Genomic DNA, 26527 nt, shown 5'->3' on the forward strand with positions numbered 1-26527 from the left:
GAAGGGGACCATCTGTTTCTTTTTTGGCTCAGTGGAGAAAGCCCCAGTCATTTTCAGTTTCCAGGGCTGTGACTCTGGGAAGGGTGGAGACACCACAAGCAGAGAGCGAGACCATTGAAATGCTAATGACCTCCACCTGGGGGGTCCGGTCGTCTCTAGGAGGAAAGGGGTGGGGCCCTTTCCATTCAGAACCAGACCCCAGAGCCTGGGGGAACACGGCCATACCTCCTCACACCAGTCAAGAATTATAGGCTAACAGGCATCACCTTCTGGGCAGAAAAGCACAATGACCTGAGGCATCACAGGGTGGAGCAATTTTCTAAGACACACCCGCAGGGAAACCAGATACTGAATATTTCTTCCCTCTGGGACCTGAGCCTGTTCTGGTCTGAGAAAACCTGATTTGGATAACCAAGGAAACCATGCCTAGACAACAGAAAATTACAACCTACACTAAGAAAAACAAAGTTATGGCCCAGTCAAAGGAACAAACGTACACTTCAACTGAGATACAGGAATTTAAACAACTAATGCTAAATCAGTTCAAAAAGTTTAAGAAGATATTGCAAAAGAGATAGAGGTTGTAAAGGAAGAACTGGACATGTATACAGCAGAAATCAAAAGTTCAAAAAACCTACTAGTAGAATCTATGGAAATGAAAAGCACAACACAAGAGATGAAAGACACAATGTAAACATACAATAGCAGATCTCAAGAGGCAGAAGAAAACACTCAGGAACTGGAGAACAAAACACCTGAAAGCCTACACGCAAAGAAGCAGATGGAGAAAAGAATGAAAAAATATGAGCAACATCTCTGGGAACTCAAGGATGAAACAAAGTATAATAATGTACGTATCATTGGTGTCCCAGAAGGAGAAGAGAAGGGAAAGGGGGCAGAAGCAATAATAGAGGAAATAATTAATGAAAATTTCCCATCTCTTATGAAAGACATAAAATTACAGATTCAAGAAGCGCAGCGTACTCCAAACAGAAGAGATATGAAGAGGCCTACGCCAAGACACTTAATAATCAGATTATCAAATGTCAAAGACAAAGAGAGAATCCTGAAAGCAGCAAGAGAAAAGCAATCCATTACATACAAAGGAAGCTTAAAAAGACTATGTGTGGATCTCTCAGCAGAAACCATGGAGGCAAGAAGGAAGTGGTGTGATATATTTAAGATACTGAAAGAGAAAAACCACCAACCAAGAATCCTGTATCCAGCAAAGCTGTCCTTCAAATATGAGGGAGAGCTCAAAATATTTTCTGACAAACAGACAATGAGAGACTTTGTGAACAAGACACCTGCCCTACAGGAAATACTAAAGGGAGCACTACAGGGTGATAGAAGACAGGAGTGTGTGGTTTGGAACACAATTTTGGGAGATGGTAGCACAACAATGTAAGTACACTGAACAAAGGTAACTATGAATACGGTTGAGAGAGGAAGATGGGGAGCATGTGAGACACCACAAGAAAGGAGGAAAGATAAAGACTGGGACTGTGTAACTTGGTGAAATCTAGAGTATTCAACAGTTGTGATAAAATGTACAAATATGTTGTTTTACAAGGGAGAACAAGCAAATGTCAACTTTGCAAGGTGTTAAAAATGGGGAGGCATTGGGGGAGGGATGCAATCAGCATAAATTAGAGACTGTAACTAATAGAATCATTGTATTATGCTTCCTTTAATGTAACAAAGGTGATATACCAAGGTGAATGCAGATAACAGAGGGGGATAGGGGAGGCATGTTAGCCACTTGACATTGGTGGTATTGTCTGATTCTTTATTCTACTTTGATTTAAGGTTATTTTTCCTTTTGCTGCTTCCTAGCTGTCATTTTTTTTTTCCTCTTTCTTTTGCCTCTCTACCTTCTTTGACTTTCCCTCCTGCCTTGTGGAAGAAATGTAGATGCTCTTGCTTAGTATGAGCAGAATGTTCAATTAGGATGAACTTAAATGTTTGGAAATGAACAGGGGTGTTGGTAGCAAGATGTGAGAATAACTAACAGTGCCGAATGGTGTGTGAATGAGGTGGAAAGGGGAAGCTCAGAGTCATATATGTCACCAGAAGGAAAGGTGGAGGTCAAAAGATGGAAATGTATAAAACTGAATCCTATGGTGGGCAATGTCCATGATCAACTGTACAAATACTAGAAATCACTTCATGAACCAGAACAAATGTATGACAATACAATTAGAAGTTAAGAATAGAGGGGCATATAGGGAGGAACTATATACCTATTACAAACTATATACTACAGTTAGTAGTATTTCAACATTTTTTCATAAAGAGTAACAAACGTACTATATAAATACTAGGAGTCAACAATTGAGGGGGGTTGGTTAGAGATACGGGAGGTTTAGAGTTTCCTTTTCTTTTTTTATTTTTTCATCTTTCACTTTATTTCTTGTCTGGAGTAATGAAAAGTTTCTAAAAATTGAACAAAAATTAAGTGTGATGGATGCACAGCTGTATGAGGGTACCCAGGGGCAAGTGATTGTACACTTTGGATCTTTGGATAATTGTATGGTATCTGAACAATCTCAATAAAAATGGAAAACAAACAAACAAACAAAAAAAAAACTAAAGGAAGCAATTGATGTTTCCAGAATAATTGTGGGAGACTTCAACACATCACTCTCTCCTATAGATAGATCAACCAGACAGAAGACCAATAAGGAAATTGAAAACCTAAACAATCTGATAAATGAATTAGATTTAACAGACATATATAGAACATTACATCCCAAATCACCAGGATACACATACTTCTCTAGTGTTCATGGAACTTTCTCCAGAATAGATCATATGCTGGGACATAAAACAAGGTTCAATAAATTTAAAAAGATTGAAGTTATTCAAAGCACATTCTCTGACCATGATGGAATACAATTAGAAGTCAATAACCATCAGAGACAGAAAATACCTGGAGGTTAAACAACACACTCCTAAACAATCAGTGGGTTAAAGAAGAAATAGCAAGAGAAATTGCTAAATATATAGAGATGTACGAAAATGAGACCACAACATACCAAAACCTATGGGATGCAGCAAAAGCGGTGCTGAGGAGGAAATTTATAGCACTAAACGGATATATTAAAAAGGAAGAAAGAGCCAAAATCAAAGAACTAATGGATCAACTGAAGAAGCTAGAAAATGAACAGCAAACCAATCCTAAACCAAGTAGAAGAAAAGAAATAACAAGGATTAAAGCAGAAATAAATGACACAGAGAACAAAAAAGCAATAGAGAGGATAAATATCCCCAAAAGTTGGTTCTTTGAGAAGATGAACAAGATTGACAAGCCCCTAGCTAGACTGACAAAATCAAAAAGAGAGAAGACCCATATAAACAAAATAATGAACAAAAAAGGTGACATAACTGCAGATCCCGAAGAAATTTAAAAAATTGTAAGAGGATACTATGAACAACTGTATGGCAACAAACTGGAGAATGTAGAGGAAATGGACAATTTCCTGGAAACATATGAACAACCTAGACTGACCAGAGAAGAAACAGAAGACCTCAACCAACCCATCACAAGCAAAGAGATCCAATCAGTCATCAAAAATCTTCCCACAAATAAATGCCCAGGGACAGATGGCTTCACAGGAGAATTCTACCAAACTTTCCAAAAAGAACTGATACCAATCTTACTTAAACTCTTTCAAAACACTGAAGAAAATGGAACACTACCTAACTCATTTTATGAAGCTAACATCAATCTAATACCAAAACCAGGCAAAGATGCTAGAAGAAAGGAAAACTACCGGCCAATCTCCCTAATGAATATAGATGCAAAAATCCTCAACAAAATATTTGCAAATCGAATCCAAAGGCATATTAAAAAAATCATACACCATGACCAAGTGGGGTTCATTCCAGGCATGCAAGGATGGTTCAACATAAGAAAATCAATCAATGTATTACAACACATTAACAATTTGAAAGGGAAAAAATCAAATGATCATCTCAATAGATGCTGAAAAAGCATTTGACAAAATCCAACATCCATTTTTGATAAAAACACATCAAAAGGTAGGAATTAAAGGAAACTTCCTCAACATGATAAAGAGCATATATGAAAAACCCACAGCCAGCATAGTACTCAATGGTGAGAGACTGAAAGCCTTCCCTCTAAGATAAGGAACAAGACAAGGATGCCCGCTGTCACCACTGTTATTCAACATTGTGCTGGAAGTGCTAGCCAGGGCAATCCGGCAAGACAAAGAAATAAAAGGCATCCAAATTGGAAAGGAAGAAGTAAAACTGTCATTGTTTGCAGACGATATGATCTTACATCTGGAAAACCCCGAGAAATCGACAATACAGCTACTAGAGCTAATAAACAAATTTAGCAAAGTAGCGGGATACAAGATTAATGCACATAAGTCAGTGATGTTTCTATATGCTACAAAGGAACAAACTGAAGAGACACTAAGAAAAAGATACCATTTTCAATAGCAACTAAAAAAATCAAGAACCTAGGAATAAACTTAACCAAAGATGTAAAAGACCTATACAAAGAAAACTACATAACTCTACTAAAAGAAATAGAAGGGGACCTTAAAAGATGGAAAAATATTCCATGTTCAAGGATAGGAAGGCTAAATGTCATTAAGATGTCGATTCTACCCAAACTCATCTACAGATTCAATGCAATCCCAATCAAAATTCCAACAACCTACTTTGCAGACTTGGAAAAGCTAGTTATCAAATTTATTTGGAAAGGGAAGATGCCTCGAATTGCTAAACACACTCTAAAAAAAGAAAAACAAAGTGGGATGACTTACACTCTCTGACTTTGAAGCTTATTATAAAGCCACAGTTGTCAAAACAGCATGGTACTGGCACAAAGATATACATATAGATCAATGGAATCGAATTGAGAATTTGGAGATAGACCCCCAGATCTATGGCCGACTGATCTTTGATAAGGCCCCCAAAGTCACTGAACTGGGTCATAATGGTCTTTTCAACAAATGGGGCTGGGAGAGTTGGATATCCATATCCAAAAGAATGAAAGAGGACCCCACCTCACACCCTACACAAAGATTAACTCAAAATGGACCAAAGATCTCAATATAAAAGAAAGTACCATAAAACTCCTAGAAGATAATGCAAGAAAACATCTTCAAGACCTTGCATTAGGCGGCCACTTCCTAGACTTTACACCCAAAGCACAAGCAACAAAAGAAAAAGTAGATAAACAGGAACTCCTCAAGCTTAGAAGTTTCTGTACCTCAAGGGCATTCTCAAAAAGGTAAAGAGGCAGCCATCTCAATGGGAAAAAATTTTTGGAAACCACGTATCTGACAAAAGAGTGATATCTTGCATATATAAAGAAATCCTACAACTCAATGACAATAGTACAGACAGCCCAATTATAAAATGGGCAAAAGATATGAAAAGACAGTTCTCTGAAGACAAAATACAAATGGCCAAGAAACACATGAAAAAATGTTCAGCTTCACTAGCTATTAGAGAGATGCAAATTAAGACCACAATGAGATACCATCTCACACCGGTTAGAATGGCTGCCATTAAACAAACAGGAAACTACAAATGCTGGAGAGGATGTGGAGAAATTGGAACTCTTATTCATTGTTGGTGGGACTGTATAATGGTTCAGCCACTCTCCAAGTCAGTCTGCCAGTTCCTTAGAAAACTAGATATAGAGTTACCCTTCGATCCAGCGATTGCACTTCTCGGTATACACCCGGAAGATCGGAAAGCAGTGACACGAACAGATATCTGCACGCCAATGTTCACAGCAGCATTATTCACAACTGCCAAGAGATGGAAACAACCCAAATGTCCTTCAACAGATGAGTGGATAAATAAAATGTGGTATATACACACAATGGAATACTACATGGCAGTAAGAAGGAATGATCTTGTGAAACATATGACAACATGGATGAACCTTGAAGACATAATGCTGAGCGAAATAAGCCAGCCACAAAAAGAGAAATATTATATGCTACCACTAATGTGAACTTTGAAAAATGTAAAACAAATGGTTTATAATGTAGAATGTAGGGGAACTAGCAATAGAGAGCAATTAAGGAAGGGGAACAATAATCCAAGAAGAACAGATAAGCTATTGTGGGTAAATTTAATGTTCTGGGAATGCCCAGGAATGACTATGGTCTGTTAATTTCTGATGGGTATAGTAGGAACAAGTTCACAGAAATGTTGCTATATTAGGTAACTTTCTTGGGGTAGAGTAGGAACATGTTGGAAATAAAGTAGTTATCTTAGATTAGTTGTTTTTTTCTTATTCCCTTGTTATGGTCTCTTTGAAATGTTCTTTTATTGAATGTTTTTTTTAATTATTTTTTGTTTGTTTTTTTAACTTTTTTTTTTTAAATCAACTGTATGAAAGTTTAAAAAAAAAAAAAAAAAAAAAAAAACTCAAGGAAAAAATATGTAGAGCCCCTGTGGAGAATGCATGGGTATTGGCCTACCCCACCTCGATGGTTGCTAACATGACCACAGACATAGGGGACTGGTGGTTTGACGGGTTGAGCTCTCTACCACAGGATTTACCCTTGGGAAGACTGTTGCTGCAAAGGAGAGGCTAGGCCTCCCTATAATTGTGCCTAAAAGCCTCCTCCCGAATGCCTCTTTGTTGATCAGATGTGGCCCTCTCTCTCTAGCTAAGCCAACTTGAAAGGTGAAATCACTGCCCTCCCCGCTACGTGGGATCAGACACCCAGGGGAGTGTATCTCCCTGGTAACGTGGAATGTGAGTCCCGGGGAGGAATGTAGACCCGGCATCATGGGATGGAGAACATCTTCTTGACCAAAAGGGGGATTTGAAAGGAAATGAAATAAGCTTCAGTGACAGAGAGATTCCAAAAGGAGCCGAGAGGTCACTCTGGTGGGCACTCTTACACACAATTTAGACAACCCTTTTTAGGTTCTAATGAATTGGGGTAGCTGGTGGTAGATACCTGAAACTATCAAACTACAGCCCAGAACCCATGAATCTCGAAGACAATTGTATAAAAATGTAGCTTATGAGGGGTGACAATGGGATTGGGAAAGCCATAAGGACCACACTCCCCTTTGTCCAGTTTATGGATGGATGAGTAGAAAAATAGGTGAAGGAAACAAACAAAGGCACCCAATGTTCTTTTTTACTTTAATTGTTCTTTTTCACTTTAATTATTATTCTTGTTATTTTTGTGTGTGTGCTAATGAAGTTGTCAGGGATTGGTTTAGGTGATGAATGTACAACTATGTAATGGTACTGTGAACAATCGAATGTATGATTTGTTTTGTATGACTGTGTGGTATGTGAATATATCTCAATAAAATGGAGATTTAAAAAAAAAAAAAAAACTTATGATACCAGTGTTGCTGAGGACTTGGAGCAACCGGAACTCTCTCACACTGATGCTGGGAGTGTAACATGGTATGATCTTGATGGAAAATTGGCAGTTTTTTATAAAGTAAAGCATATACGTACTCTGTGACCTGACTACTAGGCATTTATGCAAAAGATATAAAAATGTATGTCCACAAAATAATCTTATAAGAATATTCATAACAGCCCCAAACTGGAAATGATCTAAATGTCCACCAACAAGTAAATGGACAAATTATGTTATCTTTATACAATAAAAAGAAACCAACTACTGGCACAAACAAACAAACAAACAAACAAAAAAAACATATCCATCAATATTTTATGACTAATCAAATAGTCAACTGAATGACTAAGTATAAGGTTATAAAAAAACCTGTCTTTTCACAAATAATTTTCCATGAACAAGGTGAAGTTGGGTAAAGGGGAAGAAAGGGATCAGTCCTTTAAAATGATCCATATTTGGATAGGAGGCCAAACATTACAGCTATAGCTATTATGTCTACAATTAATTGAGAGCCTTTAAACTCTCCAAACAAAATTAAGTGTTATTGGAGGGAGAAAGATGGCATGGAAGAGAAGAAAGAACCAAAAACGAATAAGGACCTGATTAAAGCCCCAAATCAAATAACTCTACCATTCACCACCTACATGACTAAGTAAATCACAATGCCTTTGGGTCTGAATTTCCTGATCCATTCTACAAAATAAGACCTGCTTTGCCTATAAAGATCAAATCAAATAATGTATGCAAAAGTGAATTAAACAAATTATGTAAACTAAAGGCATTGCTGCTTTCAGTATCACATTAACAAAGTGTTATATAAGAGGTAACACTAGCAGTTTTAACTTTAAGTCTGACGGTTTATAACTGGATATCTAGCACTAACTGGTAATAGGAAATCTGATTAATTTAGACATTCATACAAGTAAAGAAAGTGAAACCAGGTATATCATTCCAGTTGTTCATTAATATTAGTGACTAATGAATAATCAATCTTGTTTCTGCTGAAAGGCTAAGGAGAATAAAAACTATAAAGCTGACAAAACTATTTTCCAGGATTAACTGTTAAGATGAAGGACAACCTACGTCAGGTCCTGAATCCAAGTGAAAGCAGATTCGAGAAGAAACTTCAGTGCCTCTAAAAAAAATTTTGACCTTCAAAAAATGGACAATGGACAAGTTCTAAGTACTAAGGTGATTTGCTTACAGCTATAATAGGTCATCGATCAAACAGAAATCTAAGATTCTTCAACTTCTAGTCCTCATCTGGCACTTTGACCCACAAACGTTCATTTTACAAATGTTTCACAGAACTTATTATATTAACTGCAGTTTGAGATAAATGAAACTCAACAATGGCTGAATTTTAGTATATATTTTGTTTATTTCATAGAAGGCCTTCAATAAATATTCAACAATTCACTCAAATTCATTCACATGTTTACAACTCCCTTCAGTGCTATCTATTAAAAGCCAAGAGTTCAATAAAACTGAGTTTAATTAAAAAAAAAAAAAAAAAAAGCCAAAAGTATAGAATCCATGTCTTGAGATTAGAGCGCAGATATTCTTCAGTGTTTTGGTATTTTTTTTTTTACGTTATTACAGTTGTCTTCTAGATTAAATAAATTATTCTGTTCTCTCACACTTTGTTCCTCCGGCTGCAGAATAAAGAACAAAAACAAAAAGAAAAATCATAAAGACAAAGGGAGAAAGGAAAATAACAAGAGGAACTTTACAGGGGTTAATACTTTAAGCAACCTAAGAGGTTTAACCTCAATCAAAACTTAATTTGGGACTATCTATGGAGCCAGGGCAAGATGGAGGTATAGAGAGGAGTGGAAGCTAAGTAGTCCCCCAGGAACAACTACAAAAAACCAGAAACAACTAGTAAATAATCCAGAATAACTGTGGGGGGACAAACGAGACCATCCACTCATCATACACCAACCTGAATTGGGATGAATGCCCGAGAACACAGCATAAAATCTGTAAGTAAAACCTGCAGATCCAAGTCGTGAGACCCCGCCCCCCCATAGCCTGAGCTGCAAAGCCTCGTGGTGCCAGAGAGAAGCTCTCTCCCAGCAAGCAAATACAGCTCAGCTGAGCTCCAACTGGGGTTTTAAGTAGCGAGTGTGAACTGCTCACTACAGGTACGCATCCCCAAAAAACAGACAGAGGCTTTGGGTGACGACTGACCTTGGAGAGCCGGAGGGTCGCCTTGGACTGGGTCTGAAGGGGACTATCTGTTTCTTTTTCGGCTCAGTGGAGAAAGCCCCAGTCATTTTCAGTTTCCAGGGCTGTGACTCCGGGAAGGGTGGAGACAGCACAAGCAGAGAGAGAGAGACCACTGAAATGCTAATGACCTCCACCTGGGGTGTCTGTCTTCTCTAGGAGGAAAGGGGTGAGGCCCTTTCCATTCAGAACCAGACCCCAGAGCCTGGGGGAACATGGCCATACCTCCTCACACCAGTCAAGAATTATAGGCTAACAGGCGTCACCTGCTGGGCAGAAAAGCACAGTGACCTGAGGCATCACAGGGTGGAGCAATTTTCTAAGACACATCCTCAGGGAAACCAGATACTGAATATTTCTTCCCTCTGGGACCTGAGCCTGTTCTGGTCTGGGAAAACCTGATTTGGATAACCATGGAAACCATGCCTAGACAACAGAAAATCACAACCTACACTAAGAAAAACAAAGTTATGGCCCAGTCAAAGGAACAAACATACACTTCAACTGTGGAGATACAGGAATTTAAACAACTAATGCTAAATCAATTCAAAAAGTTTAGAGAAGATATTGCAAAAGAGATAGAGGCTGTAAAGGAAACACTGGGCATATATATGGCAGAAATCAAAAGTTCAAAAAAACAACTAGTAGAATCTATGGAAATGAAAGGCACAACACAAGAGATGAAAGACACAATGGAAACATACAACAGCAGATCTCAAGAGGCAGAAGAAAACACTCAGGAACTGGAGAACAAAACACCTGAAAGCCTACATGCAAAGGAGCAGATAGAGAAAAGAAAGAAAAAATATGAGCAACGTCTCCGGGAACTCAAGGATGAAAGAAAGTACAATAATGTACGTATCATTGGTGTCCCAGAAGGAGATGAGAAGGGAAAGGGGGCAGAAGCAATAATAGAGGAAATAATTAATGAAAATTTCCCATCTCTTATGAAAGACATAAAATTACAGATCCAAGAAGCGCAGCGTACTCCAAACAGAAGAGATATGAAGAGGCCTACGCCAAGACACTTAATAATCAGATTATCAAATGTCAAAGACAAAGAGAGAATCCTGAAAGCAGCAAGAAAAAAGCAATCCATTACATACAAAGGAAGCTTAATAAGACTATATGCAGATCTCTCAGCAGAAACCATGGAGGCAAGAAGGAAGTGGTGTGATATATTTAAGATACTGAAAGAGCAAAACCACCAACCAAGAATCCTATATCCAGCAAAGCTGTCCTTCAAATATGAGGGAGAGCTCAAAATATTTTCTGACAAACAGACAATGAGAGACTTTGTGAACAAGACACCTGCCCTACAGGAAATACTAAAGGGAGCACTACAGGGTGATAGAAGACAGGAGTGCATGGTTTGGAACACAATTTTGGGAGATGGTAGCACAACAATGTAAGTACACTGAACAAAGATAACTATGAATACGGTTGAGAGAGGAAGGTGGGGAGGATGTGAGACACAAGAAAGGAGGAAAGATAAAGACTGGGACTGTGTAACTTGGTGAAATCTAGAGTATTCAACAATTGTGATAAAATGTACAAATATGCAAGCAAATGTCAACCTTGCAAGGTGTTAAAAATGCGGAGGCATTGGGGGAGGGATGCAATCAGCATAAACTAGAGACTGTAACTAATAGAATCATCGTATCATGATTCCTTTAATGTAACAAAGGTGATATATCAAGGTAAATGCAGATAAGAGGGGGGGATAGGGGAGGCATGTTAGACACTTGACATTGGTGGTATTGTCTGATTCTTTATTCTACTTTGATTTAAGGTTATTTTTTGTTTTGCTGCTCCCTAGCTGTCATTTTTTTTCCTCTTTCTTTTGCCTCTCTACCTTCTTTGACTCTCCCTCCTGCCTTGTGGAAGAAATGTAGATGCCCTTATACAGATAGTGGTGAAGGTGGTGAACACATAAATGTATGACCATGCAGAGAACCATCGATTATTTACTTGGGATGGAATGTATGGTGAGTGAACAAAACCATATTTAAAAAAAAATGGGTTGATGACAAAACCTCAAGGGCCATATGCTGAGTGAAATAAGCCAGACACATAAGGACAATTATTGCAGGGTCTCACTGACAGGAATTAATTATAATATGTAAACTCATAGACATGAAATATAAGGTACGAAGATACAGGACGAGGCTTAAGAATGGGGAGTGGCTGCTTAGTATGAGCAGAATGTTCAATTAGGATGAACTTAAATGTTTGGAAATGAACAGGGGTGTTGGTAGCAAGATGTGAGAATAACTAACAGCGCCGAATGGTGCGTGAATGAGGTGGAAAGGGGAAGCTCAGAGTCATATATGTCACCAGAAGGAAAGCTGGAGGTCAAAAGATGGGAATGTATAAAACGGAATCCTATGGTGGGCAATGTCCATGATCAACTGTACAAATACTAGAAATCGCTTCCATGAACCAGAACAAATGTACGACAATACAATTAGAAGTTAATAATAGAGAGGCATATAGGAAAGAACTATATACCTATTACAAACTATATACTACAGTTAGTAGTATTTCAACATTTTTTCATAAACAGTAACAAATGTACTATATCAATACTACGAGTCAACAATTGAGGGGGGTTGGTTAGGGATAGGGGAGGATTAGAGTTTCCTTTTCTTTTTTTCATCTTTCACTTTATTTCTTGTCTGGAGTAATGGAAAGTTTCTAAAAATTGAACAAAAATTAAGTGTGATGGATGCACAGCTGTATGAGGGTACCGGGGCAACTGATTGTACACTTTGGATCTTTGGATAATTGTATGGTATCTGAACAATCTCAATAAAAATGAAAAAAAAAAACCAAAAAACTTAATTTGGTACAATTGGAGGAAGTCAGCTGGCAGGCCAGTTCCAGGTGTTTGGTATAAAAGGGGTGCAGCATGGCTACAGGACACAGCAGCTGGCTCCTAAAGATGGCCTGTGTGCAAACTCGCTGAACTCGCTAGATTGAGAAAACACTACTAAGTATGCAGAACTTTTAAATCATGTTCCTTTGGAAGGTACTGATTTTCAAGGCACAAGATTAATTCACACAGATCAAGAGAATACAGGACACTATATAAGCAATTTTTAAAAAGTTACCACAAAATCCTATTATACTTTACTACATTTGCTGTATCCTGGCTTGACTAATATTAAAGTCACTAATTGAACAACTCATAAACCACCAACACACAACCCAAAAAACACACACCAAGACTCCTAGTGTTTTGTCTATTTATCCCAGTTCAACCAGTTCAGGGACTTTATTGATTTTGATTAAATTTGCTATATGGCTAATCTTTGTATATTTTAATGTCAACTTGTGAATCATTTTAAAACAAAATGACATCTCAAAAAAGTTTTCAAATACAGCTTCTGTAATTCTTAACAGACTTAACTACAGTTTATAAATAGTGGCAAAAAGCTTAGAAATACATTCACAACCAACCAATGTTTCAAATTCAGTTCTTAGTAGCCTTTACTGAATTTATCATCGATTATTCTGAAAAAGACGTGGCAGTGAAGTTCTCCCCCCTCCCCCACACACACATATACACACACACACACAGGGTATACATATGATTCCACATGCATTCATGAAACACATTCATCTTGAACTGTAGGACTATTTCCAGAAGAGTCTCATGTAACTCAAGTTGACTTTACAAACGGAAGAATGGAGTATGAACTTTCCTGCTGGCGAGCAGCAGAAAACGGACGGTTTCTCTAAAAGCCGGCCTGTTTGTTCCATTCAATTTCCCCATATATGTCATCCATGCTGCTATTACTGAGGCTCTAACTGGAAATCAAACTGATTTCTCAACGTGCTGAAGACTTTCAGAAGGGTGGAATTTCAGAGACATGATAATGAAAGTAAAAACTATCTGAAGACTCTATTAAGGAATCATATTTTGTTCTGAGGTTATACGACTAAGAAGATGCAGATCTATCTGAAAATTTGTAAAACACTACAAAATTGTGAAAGTTTTAACTATCACAATGATCTTCTAAAACTTTATGCCATTATTATGGCCACTTGTACATCGGTCTGACTCATACAGTAAGTTACAGATGATATGTTTACATTTGAAGAGGAAGGAAATCATTAGTGACAATGCAAAGGATGAGATAGATGCAGCGTTTAAGGTGGGAACAGGAGAATGGAAACATATTTCCCAGACTTTTTTTTTTTTTAAGTGGTCTCCTAAAACTTATTTATTCTCAGAGAAAATACCATGGAGGAGGGATTTTACTCACTGGTAATACAGCATATTACTGCTTTTATGGTTTTAAAAAAAAAAGCTAATTTCTTATACAGTTAATTCTATCCCCACTTCCCAAAACCAGAACAGTTTCTCCCAACAAGCATGTAATAGCATTGGCCATGGTCAGCCACAGCCAAGACAGTGCCTCAGCATGTCTGCCTCTCTGCGGTGCTCTCCCTATTAGGGTGTCTGCCTTTCTGCAGCACTCTACTTAGAGTTCAAGCATGTTCTCTCTCCTACCCTTGCCTGTCTCTCAGGCTTATCCACGGCACCGATAGGTTTAACTAAGATCTAACTATGGTCTACAGATGCCGATTTCTGATTCAGGAATTTCTGTGCATAAAGAAGATGGTGAAGCCTTCAGCTAAAGATCTCGATCACTGCCATGAAGCCGTCAGCCAGAAAAGGCCTTGACACCAGCAACAGGAAATACTGAATTCTATTCAATAACGTCTGAAAATGGTTTTATTAAAAAGTACACGGTAGACACTAAAGAAATGTTAGTTTATTTTCCCTTCCTTTTTCCTGAATTGAAATATGAAGAAACTGACCCCCCGGAAAGTGACGAAGCAGCTTGCCCAAAGCCCCAGTGAAATCAGTGACAATGCTCTCTCCACTCAGAACAGGTCTCTGCTCCCTGGTACTTTCTACCATGGTTGCACCCATTGGATGATGTGTGATAACCTCTTTATGACTAGAATTTTATTTTTTTCATTTATATTTATCTGAAGCTTTTATTCAAATGGCAGTTGATGTAAACTTAAATTCCTTCTGAAGCCTGGGCACTTTTTAATCTAAAAGTTCTTTAATACAGTTGCAGCATGAACACAAATTAGGTTTAGAAATGACTCCCACAAAAGCATTAAGGCTGCACTGGAAGGCAAGTAATGGGAGATTGTTCAAAGTCTCAGGTAGCCAGCCAGCACAGTCATTAACACCAATTGAGATTCAAAGAGAACATGTCACATAGCGCCAGAACTAGAAATGGGTTTGTTCTTACGGATGAAATTTCATGTAACAATCATTTTTCAGAGCACAGAGTGGGCTTCTAAATAGCTCTCAGCAGAGTTGTATTGCTCTCCACCAGTTTGTTCTGAGATCAGTACTTTTCACTGGGGAACTAGGCAATTATCAGGAAAAGCAGGAAAATAAGCACCATAGGCATTTTCTCCCCCACAGTTTTCTAAAAACAGTCATATAAAATGTTTTCAAATTAAGAATATATTATGAGAGGTACTTTGTACTACAGGATGTTTTATTCCTCTGGGCTTTTATTTTACACTATGTTTTGTTTTTGTTTTGTTTTGTTTTGTTTTGAGCAAATGTTCACCTTCCTTTTGGGGTGCCTTCTAGTTGAAATCTTGTTCAAGACTGTATTTTTATACTTAAGTATGTAAACTCATAGAAAAGGCCTGGAAGGATAAATACACCAAACCTGAAAACAGGTAAAGGGGCAGCTGATGACCACAGGTCTGGGGGAGCAGGGGATTCATTACCATGTATTACTTGCATACTTTTAATTGTCCTTATCTATTTTTTAGATGTACAGGAGAATTAAAATTTGTGATGAAAAAACTAAAAATATCGGCTCTAATTTTAAGAACTCTCTGCTGTTGATTTTACACAAAGCCCTATGCAATAAACATGCATTTCTTTGAGTGACTATTTTCAAATTATGAGGACTTGTGTCTTTCATGGCTACTTCCCATGTATCACTTTTTACATACGGGGTATGTTACCCTTAAATATCTACAAATCCTCATATATAATCAACTTACAGGAACTATACCTTAAAAAGTTTGTAAATTGAGAAACAGGGGACTTTGAAATAACCTTAGTGGGTTCACTTCGTTTCCTGAACTACAGATTCCTATTCTTTACGGCACTACTACTGGAATGCAACACAATCTAGCACTATACTGAGCTGTTCAAAGAAGGCTTTTTCAGAGCATGGCAGTCAACTCACTTGCTCCAAGCCAAAAATGGAAAAAGAGGAATCCATGTATTTTAGGCCAAAGTAAGGGTGTGTGCCTGACAGCACTGTCTATTTTTAACAGTTATACTGGGAAACTTCCTTTGTGAGTATATGTAGGAGACAAACAGTAATAAAAGGGTAACTACACTAGTTGTTTCATTTCTACAACAGTTCTGTCCAACATAAACTAGGCAACGTCTTCCCAGGAACTTAGGCTTTAACTGTTATTATCCCCAAAGCCTTATATTCATACTAAAAGGGTTCCTGGAAGAAAGACTTCATGGCTCCTGTTCAATTAACATATTTTAAGTCTCAAGTAAGTATCACTGGCAGTAAGTTTTAAGGAACTGACAAAGATCCTAGGGGCATGCCAACCTAGAAATGAGAATGAGATCATGGGTCTCAGATAATGTTCAGTATGTGATGCCCACAAAAAGAACCAGACATGAAGGCTGCCACCTCTCAAGTGACGGGCTGTCAGTATTTTCTCTTGGACACTGTTATGACTTGATATGCCTAAAAAATAAGCAGACACCATGCTGTGGCATTTGTGCCAAGAGGATTAGATTCCCCTAGCCAAATACTAGATTTTCTGATGGTATGACCATTCTTAACTCTTGATTTAAATCTTTTCTCCTTTTTTACTTTGGAAGTATGACTGCTCTTCACCTGAGACATGTTTGCTAAAGGAGAGTAGAAGCTCCTGAGTGAAAACAGCCAACAACTCATCGGGGCTCTTCTCAGCCCTTTCCACTCCGGTCTACAGAGAGAAAGCTGGAAACAACTCTTTCGACAATCACAGGGCCTGGGTAATTGTTCTTATTTTACTATTACATTTAACCAAATATGATTAAAATTGTGTTACAGAAAATTTCATTTAATCTGGAAAGCAGATTAAATGAAATAGACCACAATGGTATTTAGCCTCCTGAAATTCCCTTCTTGCCTTTAACAATACAGATTATACAGGCCACATGTTAGCATATTTGAGATCAAGAAGTTGTCTGCTTAGAAAAGTTCAGCATAGTTCCATGTCTACATTGGAAGATTCAGAGATTTAATTGCATTCATAGTAAAACCTGTTCCTTGTGTTGCTCATGAAATTTAAAGTGAGCATATAAGAAATTCCCAGCAGTGAGTGACCACATGTGATTTGCTGACATTGTAAGTTGCACTTAATACTTGTTTGTCCATAAAATCAGCTGAACCTTAATACAATGTATTTCCTTTAAAGAACATATGCAATCAAAGTAAACAATGGGAAGAGGATCAAATTGAAAAATCAGTAAAGTATATACTCAATTTAAGTTGATTCTAAACTGCAATGATGTCTTACCTTTTCAGGTCAACAGTAGTGACACTAAATACAACGCCTTTCAGCCAAAGAATCATGAAGAGCCTCTGGGAAAACGGGCAGTTTCCTATGCTTTCACCGTCACTGCCAGCCTGAGAAAAAGAGTTAAAAAAAAAAAAGGTCAAATTGATGATACTCAAAACAAGAGACCTCTTCCTGAATTTTAATCAAAGGTACAAGACAGAAAAAGTTGCACTGTGGAAGGAAGAATGGAAACACAAGTCTTTATTACTTCACTCTTTCCTTTGCCTCTTTCCCTTTTTAGAAACGGCCAGTCTAATAAAGCACTGCCCAACAGAATTTGCCGTGATGAAGGAAATGTTCTGTATTTGCACTGTTCGATACAGCACCTACTAGTGACCCATGGCTATTCACAATTTGAAATGTGGCTAGTTTGACTGAAGTGAATTTTTAACTTAGTTTTTATTATTTTAAATTTTAAAAGCCACCTCTGACTATTGGCTACTATATTGGACAGCACAGATCTAATCAACCCCTAGAAAGTACTTACATCCTTGCCTCAAGGAAAGGACAGTCTCTCAAGGTTTTATGAAATTTCTTGTACTATAAGACAGCACTGCTTATATGGCAATATAAAAAGAGAAACCTGTAGGTGTGGCTCTCTCCAATTAGCTAAATAACCATCAATACCACCTTTCTCTTTTAAAAAAAATATTCCTTATAAATATCCCGTATCCAGTTTTACATATTCCTTGAGAGAGTGAGAAAATAACAAAGGTATCTTTATGATGAACTACTTCTAATCCTACTTAATTAATGGAGCAGTTGGCTCCTGTGAGCTTAACCATGAGGTAGAACTCTACTAAAAAATCACAGTGGGATAAATCTTTTCTTTATCCCACAACTTGCAGCCCTCTAAAAGGTGGGAACCAAGGGTAAACAATAAAGCTTTCTCAGCAAAAGGAGGAAAAAAAAAGGAATGAGGGAAGAAGGAAATGTGGGAAAAAAGAGAGCCAGCGTGCCAGAAAACAGCACTTTGTTACTTATTAGGTATCAGTGCAGACCTCTTCATCGTCAAGACTGCAGCAATAAAACCAGAAATAACTCTTCAACAAGGCATTCCATGATGCTAAAGTAATGCTTATCCTTCTAAAGCAACTCTCTAAAATTTCAAAGCTTTCCAATAAAATGCTACATCAATAAATTCATTAATTCCTAAACTAATCAGGGGAAAGGTTAAGAAAAAAAAAAGGAGTTACCTCATTAAACATAATACATTCAACAAAAAAAAAAAAAAAAAAAAAAAAAAAAAAAACATGGGCATATAACAAAGATCCCAGAACCTACTCTAATCAGACAGCATAGAAGAGTTATAATTGAGCTTGATTTTTTTTAAAAAATGTGAACATTCTTTATTAGTAACAAAATATACAGAGAATTGTGGCCAAAGTGAAGGAATCATATTAACTCCTAATACTACAACTTGTACAAAAATTTACTTCCAGAAGGTCTCAAACTAACTAGTTCAAAAACTTCAGTATGATTAAGAATAACCTAAGGAAATCCTGAACAAAATACTAGCGATCCAAATCCAATAGCACATTTAAAGAATTACACACCATGTGGTGTATTTATTCCATGCAGGATTTATTCCCTGCGGGATTACTCTATGTGGGATTTATTCCAGGCACACAAGGGTGATTCAACATCAGGAAATCAATTGTGAGAGACCACACAATTGAACAAAGGGGGGGAAAATCACATGATCTCAACTGACACAGAATCAGCATCCTTTCTTGATAAAAACACTATAAACTAGGAATAGAGGAAAACCTCCTCAACATAATTAAACGCACATATGAAAAAGCCACATCTGATTTCATACCCTACGATCAGGAACAAGACAGGGATGCCCACTGTCACCAGTGTTATTCAACACTGTAATGGAAGTTCTAGCCATAGCAATTAGGCAAGAAAAAGAATGAAAAGCATCCATACTGGAAAGGAAGAAATAAATCTTCCCCTATTTATAGATGTCATGATCCTATATATAAAAAATTCTAAAAATTCCACAACTAAACTACTTGAGCTAATAAAGGAATGCAGCAAATTGGCAGGTACAGGATCAACAAGCAAAAATCAAGGATGTTTCTATACACTTGTGATGAGCTATCTGAGGAGTCAATCAAGAAAAAATTACATTTATAATAGCACCTAAAAGAATCAAATATATAGAAAGAAACCTAACCAAGGATGTAAAGGACTTGTACATAGAAAACTACAAAACATTGCTAAAAGAAATCAAAGAAGACCTGAATAAATGGGAAGACATTCTATATTCATGGATTGGAAGGCTAAATGTTATTAAGGTGTCAATTCTACCCAAAATGATCTACAGATTCAATGCAATAACAATCAAAATTCCAACAGACTACCTTGCAGAAATGGAGAAACTAATTAATAATTTTCTTTGGAAGGGTAAGAGGCCTCGAATAGCCAAAAACATCTAGAAAAAGAATGAAGTGAGAGGTAGCCCACTTCCTGACTTTAAAGCATATTATAAAGCCACAGAGGTCAAAAAAGCATGGTCTTGGCACAAAGACAGACATGATCAATGGAATCAAACTAAGAACTCAGAAACAGACCCTCAGATCTATGGTCAACTGATTTTTGATAAGACTTTTTGATAAGACTTTTTGGTTTTTGATAAGCCCACTCAACTGGGACAGAACAATCTCTTCAATAAATGGTTTTGGGAGAACTAGATATACATAACCAAAACAATGAAAGAGGAACTCTATTTCAGAATTTAACTCAAAATGGATCAAAGACCTAAATATAAGAACCAGTACCATAAAACTCCTAGAAGAAAATGTCGGGAAACATCTTCAATATCTAGTGATGGGCAGTAGGTTTCTTAGACTTGGCAGCCAAAGCACACGCAATGGGAAGAAAAAATAGATAAATGAGAACGCCTCAAAATCTAATACTCCAGTGCTTCAAAGAACTTTGTCAAAAGGGTGAAAAGGCAACTGACTCAATGAGAAAAAACATTCGGAAACCACATATCTGATAAGGGCCTGATAATCTGGTATACGTAAAGGAACTCTGCAACTCAACATTAAAAAGACCCAATTAAATTGAGAACATCTTTTTGACCAAAACGGGGATGCGAAATGAAATACAGTTTCAATGGCTGAGAGATTTCAAATGGAGTCAAGAGTTCACTCTGGTGGACATTCTTACATACCATATAATAACCCTTTTTAGGTTTTAATGTATTGGAACAGCTAGAAGTAAATACCTGAAACTATCAAACTGCAACCCAGTAGCCTTGACTCTTGAAGACGATTGTATAGCAATGTAGCTTACAAGGGGTGACAGTGTGAGTGTGAAAACCTTGTGGATCGCACTCCCTTTATGTGTATGGATGGATGAGTAGAAAAATGGGGACAAAAACTAAATGAAAAATAGGGTGGGATGGGGGGGATGATTTGGGTGCTCTTTTTTACTTTTGTTTTTTCTTCTTATTCTGATACTGTCTGGTATAAGGAAAATGTTCAAAAATAGACTGGGTTGATGAATGCATAACTATATGATGGTACTGTGAACAGTCAGTTGATTGTATGGTATGTGAATACATCTCAATAAAACTGAATTTAGTTAAAAAAAGAGACCCAATTAAAAAATAGGTAAAGTACATGAATAGACATTACTCCAAAGTGGAAATACAGATGGCCAAGAGGTACTTGAAAAGATGCCCAGCTTCAGTAGCTATTAAGGAAATGCAAATCAAAACCACAATGAGATATCATCTCACACCTACTAGAATGGCTACTATTAAACAAACAGGCAACTAAAAGTATAGTTACATTTCCACTGCTGATGGGAATGTAAAATGGTACAGCCTCTGTGGAGGACAGTTTGGCGGTTCCTCAGGAAGCAAGGCATAGAGTTGCTTTACAACCTGGCAATCCCGCTACTCAGGATACAACCAGAAGATGTGAAAGCAGGGACATGAACAGACATTTGAACACTGACGTTCATAGCAGCATTATTCGCAATTGCTCAAAGATGGAACAACCCAAGTGTCCATCAACAGATGAATGGATAAACAAAATGTGGCATATACATACAATGGAATATTATTCAGCAGGAAGAAGGAATGAAGTTCTGAAGCATGCAACAACATGGATGAACCTTGAGGACATTATGTTAAGTGAAATAAGTCAGGCAAAAAAGGACAAATATTTTATGATCTCACTGATACGAACTAATTATAATATGTAAACTCACAGACATAAAATATAGAATATAGGTTACCAAGATGTAGAATGTGGCTTAAGAATGGGGAGCGGTTGTTTAATATGTGCAGAATGTTGTGAACTTAAACATCTGGAAATGAACAGAGGTGATGGTGGCACGTTATTGTGAGAATAATTAATAGTGCTGAATGGTGTGTGAGAATGGTGGAAAGGGGAGGTTTAGAGTCATGCATGTTACCAGAAGGAAAGATGGAGGTTAAAACTTGGAACGTGTAACACAATGAATGTTGTGGTAGATAATGTCCATGATTAACTATATAAATATTAAAAAGTTCTTTCAAGGACTACAGCAGATGTACAACACTATTATAAGGGGTTAATAATAGAAGAGGTATATGGGGAAAAACTACCTATCGCAAACTATGGATGTTCTAGTTTGCTAATGCTGCGGAATGCAAAACACCAGAGATGGATTGGCTTTTATAGAAAGGGGGTTTATTTGGCTATACAGTTACAGTCTTAAGGCCATAAAGTGTCCAAGGTAACACATCAGTAATCAGGTACCTTCACTGGAGGATGGCAAATGGCATCCGGAAAACCTCTGATAGCTGGGAAGGCACGTGGCTGGCGTCTGCTCCAAAATTCTGGCTTCAAAATGGCTTTCTCCCAGGACATTCCTCTCTAGCAAGCTTGCTCCTCTTCAAAACGTCACTCACAGCTGCACTCAGTTCCATCTCTTTGAGTCAGCACATTTATATGGCTCCACTGATCAAGGCCCACCCTGAATGGGTGGGGCCATGCCTCCATGGAAATATCCTATCATCTACAGTTGGGTGGGGTGCATCTCCATGCAAACAACCTAATTCAAACATTCCAACTTAATCCCCACTATTCTGTCTGCCCCACAAGATTGCATCAAAGAATATGGCTTTTTCTGGGGGACATAATACATTCAAACCAGCACAATGGACTAGAGTTAATGGTAATATTTTAATAGTCTTTCTTCAACAGTAACCAATGTACCACCTCAATACTATGGGGTGCAAAAGGAATAAAAGAGGATTAGGGTTTTCTTTTTTAAAGAAAATGTTCTAAATTTGATCATGGGGCTGCATGCACAACTATGTGATGATATTGTGAACCAGTGACTGTGCACTTTGGATGATTTCTATGCTGTGTGAATATATATCAATAAAACTGCATTAAAAAATGTGATCAATCCATACAACGGAATATAAAAAAGGAAGAGGTGTTGAACCTTGTTACAACATGGATGAACTTTGAAAATATTATGCTAAGTGAAAAAAGCCAGTCACAAAGGACCACATATTATATGATTCCATTTAGATGAAATGTCCAGAAATAGGCAAATTCATAGAAACAGAAAGTAGATTATTGGTTGCCTAGGGCTGAGGAGTTTGGGGGGGCAGGGCACACAATGAGAATGACTACCAATGGGTATAGAGTCTCTTTCTGGGGTAATGAAAATGTTCTAAAATTAGATTGTGGTAATGGCTGTACAATTTTGTGAGTAACTAAAAACCACTGAACTGTACACTTTAAATGAATGAACTGTATGATATATAAATTACCTCAACAAAATTGTTTTAAAGATGTATAGACTTAGATTTTACAAATATATATATACATATGCACTGGAAGATTTTATTAATTTGGAAAAATGTAAAGTTTTACAGTTAATTTCACATTATAAAAAAACACGTTTATAATGTTTTCTTAAAACATTATAAATGTGTTTATAATTAAAACCAGGTCACTCTGGTGGGCACTCGTACACACAATATAGATAACCCTTTTCAGGTTCTGATGAATTGGAATAGCTAGCACTAAATACCTGAAATTATCAAACTACAACCCAGAACCCTTGAATCTTGAAAGTGATTGTATAAAAATGTAGCTTTTGAGAGCTGACAATGTGACTGGGAAAGCCATATGGACCACACTCCCCTTTGTCCAGTGTATGGATGGATGAGTAGAAAAATGGGGGCAAAAACAAACAAAACAAAACAAAACAAAACAAAAAAAAAAAACAAAGGAAGACTGGGGGGAGACAATTTGGGTTTACTCTTTTTTTTTTTCCTGCTTTCAAAAAAAGCCCAGAGCCAGCATAGTACTCAAAGGTGAGAGACTGAAAGCCTTCCTTCTAAGATCAGGAACAAGACAAGGATGCCCGCTATCACCACTGTTATTCAACATTGTGCTGGAAGTGCTAGCCAGGGCAATCCGGCAAGACAAAGAAATAAAAGGCATCCAAATTGGAAAGGAAGAAGTAAAACTGTCATTGTTTGCAGATGACATGAGCTTACATCTGGAAAACCCCGAGAAATCGACAATGCAGCTACTAGAGCTAATAAACAAATTTAGCAAAGTAGTGGGATACAAGATTAATGCACATAAGTCAGTAATGTTTCTATATGCTAGAAAGGAACAAACTGAAGACACACTCAAGAAAAAGATACCATTTTCAATAGCAACTAAAAAAATCAAGTACCTAGGAATAAACTTAACCAAAGATATAAAAGACCTATACAGGAGGCGGGGCAAGATGGCAGACTGGTGAGCTGTATGTTTTAGTTACTCCTCCAGGAAAGTAGGTAGAAAGCCAGGAACTGCGTGGACTGGACACCACAGAGCAATCTGACTTTGGGCATGCTTCATACAACACTCATGAAAACGTGGAACTGCTGAGATCAGCGAAATCTGTAAGTTTTTGCAGCCAGGGGACCCGCGCCCCTCCCTGCCAGGCTCAGTCCCGTGGGAGGAGGGGCTGTCAGCTCCGGGAAGGAGAAGGGAGAACTGCAGTGGCAGCCCTTATCGGAAACTCACTCTGCTGATCCAAACTCCAACCACAAAGAGACGGAGACCAGACACCAGAGAATCTGAGAGCAGCCAGCCCAGCAGAGAGGAGACAGGCATAGGGAAAAAACAACAAGAAAAACTCCAAAATAAAAGCGGAGGATTTTTGGAGTTCTGGTGAACATAGAAAGGGGAAGGGCAGAGCTCAGGCTCGAGCTCAGGCCCTGAGGCACATATGCAAATCCCGAAGAAAAGCTGATCTCTCTGCCCTGTGGACCTTTCCTTAATGGCCCTGGTTGCTTTGTCTCTTAGCATTTCAATAACCCATTAGATCTCTGAGGAGGGCCCTTTTTTTTTTTTTTTTTTAATCCTTTTTTCTTTTTCTAAAACAATTACTCTAAGAAGCCCAATACAGAAAGCTTCAAAGACTTACAATTTGGGCAGGTCAAGTCAAGAGCAGAACTAAGAGAGCTCTGAGACAAAAGGCAATAATCCAGTGGCTGAGAAAATTCACTAAACACCACAACTTCCCAAGAAAAGGGGGGTGTCCGCTCACAGCCATCATCCTGGTGGACAGGAAACACTCCTGCCCATCGCCAGCCCCATAGCCCAGAACTGCCCCAGACAACCCAGTGTGACGGAAGTGCTTCAAATAACAGGCACACACCACAAAACTGGGCGTGGACATTAGCCTTCCCTGCAACCTCAGCTGATTGTCCCAGAGTTGGGAAGGTAGAGCAGTGTGAATTAACAAAGCCCCATTCAGCCATCATTTCAGCAGACTGGGAGCCTCCCTACACAGCCCAGCAGCCCAGAACTGCCCTGGGGGGTCACCTGTGACATAGCACAGTCATCCCTCAACAGAGGACCCGGGGTGCACGGCCTGGAAGAGGGGCCCACTTGCAAGTCTCAGGAGCCATACGCCAATACCAAGGACTTGTGGGTCAGTGGCAGAGACAAACTGTGGCAGGACTGAACTGAAGGATTAGACTATTGCAGCAGCTTTAAAACTCTAGGATCACCAGGGAGATTTGATTGTTAGAGCCACCCCCCCTCCCTGACTGCCCAGAAACACGCCCCATATACAGGGCAGGCAACACCAACTACACACGCAAGCTTGGTACACCAATTGGACCCCACAAGACTCACTCCCCCACTCACCAAAAAGGCTAAGCAGGGGAGAACTGGCTTGTGGAGAACAGGTGGCTCGTGGACGCCACCTGCTGGTTAGTTAGAGAAAGTGTACTCCATGAAGCTGTAGATCTGATAAATTAGAGATAAGGACTTCAATTGGTCTACAAATCCTAAAAGAACCCTATCAAGTTCAGCAAATGCCAAGAGGCCAAAAACAACAGAAAATTATAAAGCATATGAAAAAACCAGACGATATGGATAACCCAAGCCCAAGCACCCAAATCAAAAGATCAGAAGAGACACAGCACCTAGAGCAGCTACTCAAAGAACTAAAGATGAACAATGAGACCATAGTACGGGAGACAAAGGAAATCAAGAAGACCCTAGAAGAGCATAAAGAAGACATTTCAAGACTAAATAAAAAAATGGATGATCTTATGGAAATTAAAGAAACTGTTGACCAAATTAAAAAGATTCTGGACACTCATAGTATAAGACTAGAGGAAGTTGAACAACGAATCAGTGACCTCGAAGATGACAGAATGGAAAATGAAAGCATAAAAGAAAGAATGGGGAAAAAAATTGAAAAAATCGAAATGGACCTCAGGGATATGATAGATAATATGAAACGTCCAAATATAAGACTCATTGGTCTCCCAGAAGGGGAAGAAAAGGGTAAAGGTCTAGGAAGAGTATTCAAAGAAATTGTTGGGGAAAACTTCCCAAATCTTCTAAACAACATAAATACACAAATCATAAATGCTCAGCGAACCCCAAATAGAATAAATCCAAATAAACCCACTCCGAGACATATACTGATCACACTGTCAAACACAGAAGAGAAGGAGCAAGTTCTGAAAGCAGCAAGAGAAAAGCAATTCACCACATACAAAGGAAACAGCATAAGACGAAGTAGTGACTACTCAGCAGCCACCATGGAGGCGAGAAGGCAGTGGCACGATATATTTAAAATTCTGAGTGAGAAAAATTTCCAGCCAAGAATACTTTATCCAGCAAAGCTCTCCTTCAAATTTGAGGGAGAGCTTAAATTTTTCACAGACAAACAAATGCTGAGAGAATCTGCTAACAAGAGACCTGCCCTACTGGAGATACTCAAGAGAGCCC

At 38.2% G+C, this 26527-nt stretch overlaps 1 protein-coding gene across 1 annotated transcript in view; it reads right to left on the reverse strand.

The window, feature by feature from the left end:
• Nucleotides 1–26527, reverse strand: part of CLIC4 (chloride intracellular channel 4) — a 115073-nt gene that overhangs the window by 37488 nt on the left and 51058 nt on the right. Inside the window, exon 2 of the mRNA XM_037828139.1 lies at nt 17208–17317. Within this exon, the coding sequence (XP_037684067.1) occupies nt 17208–17317 (110 nt within the window). The remainder of the gene's footprint in view (nt 1–17207; nt 17318–26527) is intronic.

The sequence above is a fragment of the Choloepus didactylus genome, chromosome 2, assembly GCF_015220235.1.
Source record: "Choloepus didactylus isolate mChoDid1 chromosome 2, mChoDid1.pri, whole genome shotgun sequence".
NCBI classification, from domain to species: Eukaryota; Metazoa; Chordata; class Mammalia; order Pilosa; family Megalonychidae; genus Choloepus; species Choloepus didactylus.